At 42.4% G+C, this 3,967-nt stretch overlaps 1 protein-coding gene across 1 annotated transcript; it reads left to right on the top strand.

The window, feature by feature from the left end:
• The first annotated feature begins 2,333 nt into the window (after nt 1-2,333).
• On the top strand, nt 2,334-3,967 carry LOC108607484 (non-canonical poly(A) RNA polymerase protein Trf4-1). Its single transcript, XM_033294044.1, has 3 exons — nt 2,334-2,873; nt 2,923-3,564; nt 3,618-3,967. The coding sequence occupies exons 1-3, from the start codon at nt 2,609-2,611 to the stop codon at nt 3,881-3,883; spliced, it is 1,173 nt and encodes a 390-aa protein (XP_033149935.1). The 5' UTR covers nt 2,334-2,608; the 3' UTR covers nt 3,884-3,967.

Below are 3,967 nucleotides of genomic sequence, written 5' to 3'. Positions count from 1 at the left end.
GGAAACTGAGGCATGGACTCGCAAAGAGAGAGAGAGAGAGAGAGAGAGAGGAGAGAAAGAGCGCGCGATCTGCATTGCTGCATGCCATTTGCTTGTTGAAATGTTTTGATTTCATGTATGTTAACTTATGTTAACTTTTTAATTAAAATACTGCGAATTTTAAAACGCGCATGTGTTTGTACTTGCAGCGGCATTGCTTTCCAAACTGTCCCTTATGCTTAAGCAGCGCAAAAAGTAAAGCGAAGTAGAAAAAAGACTCCTAACGGTGCTTAGCAAACTGAGTTCTTGATTAGTTGGTCGCTCTTGCATCTTCGCATTAAATTTCAAGGCTGCAGCAGCAAGAGAGAGAGAAAGAGCGCGCGATCTGCATTGCTGCATGCCATTTGTTTCTTGAAATATTTTGATTTCATGTACATATGTTAATTTTTCACCCGAATTAACAATTAATTAAAACACTGCGAGCTTTAAAGCGCCCGTATTTGCACTTGCAGCGCCAATGCTTTGCCTTAAACTTGCTTAAGCAGCGCATCAGACAAAAAGTAAAGCGAAGTGGAAAAAAAAACGCTAACGGTGCTTTGCAAACTGAGCCGACTTAAGCTCTTGATTATTTGGCGCTTGCTCGCTCTTGCATTGGAGCCCAAGCTCTTTGCATTACATTTTCGGGCTGCAGCGCAAGAGAGAGAGAGAGGGCGCGAGTAGGAAGAGCGGAGGGTACAGCCGCAACCACTGTAAACGAGCTGTGCTAGTTACTAGCGTTGTTGTTGTTGTTGTTCTAATGCTGCTAATGTCTCGCACTCGAAAAAAGATTTGCGCTCAACTAAATACGCTTCTCTTTCCTATTTTCTTTTTGTGCTCGTTGTTCTGCCCTGCGCTTTTATATTAAGTTCGCCACGGGAGACTTTAATCTGTGGCGAGAGTCTGCTGCTGATGCTGAGGCTATTGGGCAGAGGACTACACTCCACTCGATGCAAAACAATGAACAAGAATTCATGGCATATGTGAGTGTGCTATGAGCTGCTCTGCATGGGTGTGTGTGTGTGTGTGTGTATGGGCTGATGATGAAGCCGTCGGAAAATTATTTAATATTACCCGTCTTAGGCGTTGAGGCAATGAGGCGTTCGTTGTTTGGCCTAATCCTTGTGCAGAGCATTGGACATGAAATTTAATTTAGTTCAGCTCAGCTCGGCTTCCATGTGCTTTGCTAGTTGTTGTTACACTGAGAGAAAGTGTACTTAGTGTAGTATGCTACAGCCTGATCAATAAATAAAAGCTTAATAATTTTTTGCTAGTGTAGCTCATGCTGTTCCAGGTGTTGGGCGTGGGTGGGCTTTGGTCAGAGATCTGTCAAACTTGCTCTGCTAGTATCGGGCGCTTTTAATTCAAATGAAACCCCCACAATGCTTTAGCTCTCGAAATCTCGAGTATACACCTCTCATCGTATATGCCAAACTCATTGACTGCTTACTCTTCGCCTGTCCGAGAAGATAATCCAACTTTGATTAAGCAATTTTAGCACTCAACAACAGAGTTCTCTAAGTCTGTAATATGTTCGGGTGTTCAAAATCTGGTGTCTCAAACCGCTTATTCCCATGTGGTTCACTTAGAGTGTGGGCGTAGCACACACACCCCAAATAAAAAAATAGCTCAAGAGCCACCCTGTTGCGTGAGGCTGGCGGGCACAATAGATTTTAGTGGTACTTTATTATTGGTTTGGTATGCCTGCTGCTGTTTGTTTGTTTTTATTTTTGTACTGCTTGATTTTTTCCCGGGTTCTCTGCAATTAACATAATTATGTGCTAAATGTTTACTCATGTGGCGTTTTAAATAATTGATTGACTTTGTAATGGCAGCAATTAGCACTGGTTACGATCATCAAAAGAAAAGGTCATAAAATATGTCAGAAATTATTTATTGCATCAGAAAGCTTCTATGTGCTGAACTTAAGTGGAATGTTAACTATTATTGGTGAAAATAATGTATATTTCGATTTACAGGTACTGGGTAGAAGGAAAACTTCGGAAATATATGTATCTATGTCACATAAGAATTTTAGAGCTTCGACATCTGAGATTCTGTTGCTCATACAGACAAACATGGCTCAAGCGTAGGCTCTGCCACGACTACTTCTGTTGCTTACATATTTAACAATATTTAGGAAAGTGTTTAAAAAGTTTTTGTTTTTATTTTAGTAGGCTGTTATTTAATGTATTATATTTATTCAAGTAGCCGCAAGCACGCCAAAAATATAAAAATCAAATTTATATAAACAAAATACGTAGCACATACAAGAAACTCGCTAACATTTAAATAAAAAAAAATAAAAGTTTAAAATTTTACAAGCTGACAAGCTTTACTTTCATAAATTTTGTAATTCCTTTTTGTTGTTTCGTTCGGTTCGCGTTACATTCAATTTCGTGACTAAGGAAAAGGCACGACAATAATGACAACTCGTGACACGCACAACATTTGAATATGTTGGCGAGGTGGCAACGCCGTATAACAGCTGTTTTGTTTGCTTGTTCTTTTTGTCTTTTGTTTGTTAAGTGTTCCGATCACAGTTTAGTGTGTGTGTGTGTGTGCGTATTTTGTAATTCCAATTGGTTAAGTTATGTCTAAAACGAAATATGGCGGCGCTCCCTGGCGCCAGCGAGACTACAACTATGGTGAGGGCATCATTGGTCTGCACGAGGAAATCGAGCATTTCTCTCAATACATTCTGCCCACGCCGGTGGAGCATGGAGTGCGCAACGATCTGGTGAAGCGTTGTGCCAGTGTAGTGAATGCTCTCTGGCCCGAGGCTGTGGTGGAAATCTTTGGCAGCTTTCGCACGGGACTGTTTCTGCCCAGCGCGGATATCGATTTGGTGGTGCTGGGTAAGTAATGCTGACAAAAAGATAACCTTGCTACAGCTTACAATTGCAGGTCGCTGGGACAGACTGCCGCTGCGCACTTTGGAAGCGGAGCTGGTGAGTTGCGGCATTGCTGAAAGCTCCAGCATACGCGTCTTGGATATGGCCGCAGTGCCAATTATAAAGTTTACCGATCGTCTGAGCAAAATCAAAGTGGATTTATCCTTTAACATTGCCAATGGCGTACAGTCTGCCGAGCTAATCAAAATGTTTAAGCGCGACTTTCCAGGCTTGGGCAATCTGGTGCTGGTGCTGAAGCAATTTCTGCTGCAGCGTGGACTCAACGAGGTCTTCACAGGCGGCATTTCCTCCTATTCGCTTATACTCATGTGCATTAGCTTTTTGCAATTGCATCCACGCAATAATTTCCATAGCAATATCAATCTGGGCGTGCTGCTGTTGGAGTTCTTTGAGCTCTACGGACTGCGCTTCAACTACGCGCAGCTGGGCATTTCGATAAGAAATGGTGGCTCCTATGTGCTGCAACGCATCAGATCGCCACTTTGCATAGAGGATCCACTGCAGCCGAGCAACGATATAGGACGCAATAGCTTTGGCATTGTAGCCATTAAACAAGCCTTTCAGTTTGGCTATCGTGTGCTTAGCCAGGCTGTGAATCCTGCCAACAATGTAGCCTGCAATGAGTCTATACTAGGTAAGCATAATCCAGTCAAGCGTACATGCTTTAAAGTCACATTTGTTTCTTAGGCCGCATCATCTTCATCTCCGATGAAGTCATCGACTATCGCGCTTGGCTAAGCGAGCAGTTTGCTCATTTAATTGTCATCGAATCCATTTCACCGCTTAGCGCTCAAATCACCAGCACTGCCAGCTATATCATCAAGCCCAATGGCAATGTGGAGCAGCCAAAGCCGCTGCCCTTGATCCTGCAACCAAATCAGTTGCCACCAAAGCAAATGGATAAACTCTGCAACAGCGAAGCCTTCATCTTGCTTGCCAACAACAACTCCTAGGGCTCCAGAAATGTGTTTACGTTCACTGTTTATTTTATTATGCATGGTAAACAATTATTATTATATATATGCATATATATTTAG

The sequence above is a fragment of the Drosophila busckii genome, chromosome 2L (genome assembly GCF_011750605.1).
Source record: "Drosophila busckii strain San Diego stock center, stock number 13000-0081.31 chromosome 2L, ASM1175060v1, whole genome shotgun sequence".
NCBI lineage: Eukaryota > Metazoa > Arthropoda > Insecta > Diptera > Drosophilidae > Drosophila > Drosophila busckii.
The sequence above is the reverse complement of the archived record's forward strand: the minus strand, read 5'-3'. Positions and strand labels throughout refer to the sequence as shown.

Excerpts from the sequence above, each read along its gene's own strand:
- LOC108607484 (XM_033294044.1), top strand. The coding sequence starts at position 2,609 with ATGTCTAAAACGAAATATGGCGGCGCTCCCTGGCGCCAGCGAGACTAC. Across the intron at positions 2,874-2,922 it reads TATCGATTTGGTGGTGCTGG|GTCGCTGGGACAGACTGCCG; the intron begins GTAAGTAATGCT and ends TTACAATTGCAG. Across the intron at positions 3,565-3,617 it reads CTGCAATGAGTCTATACTAG|GCCGCATCATCTTCATCTCC; the intron begins GTAAGCATAATC and ends TTTGTTTCTTAG.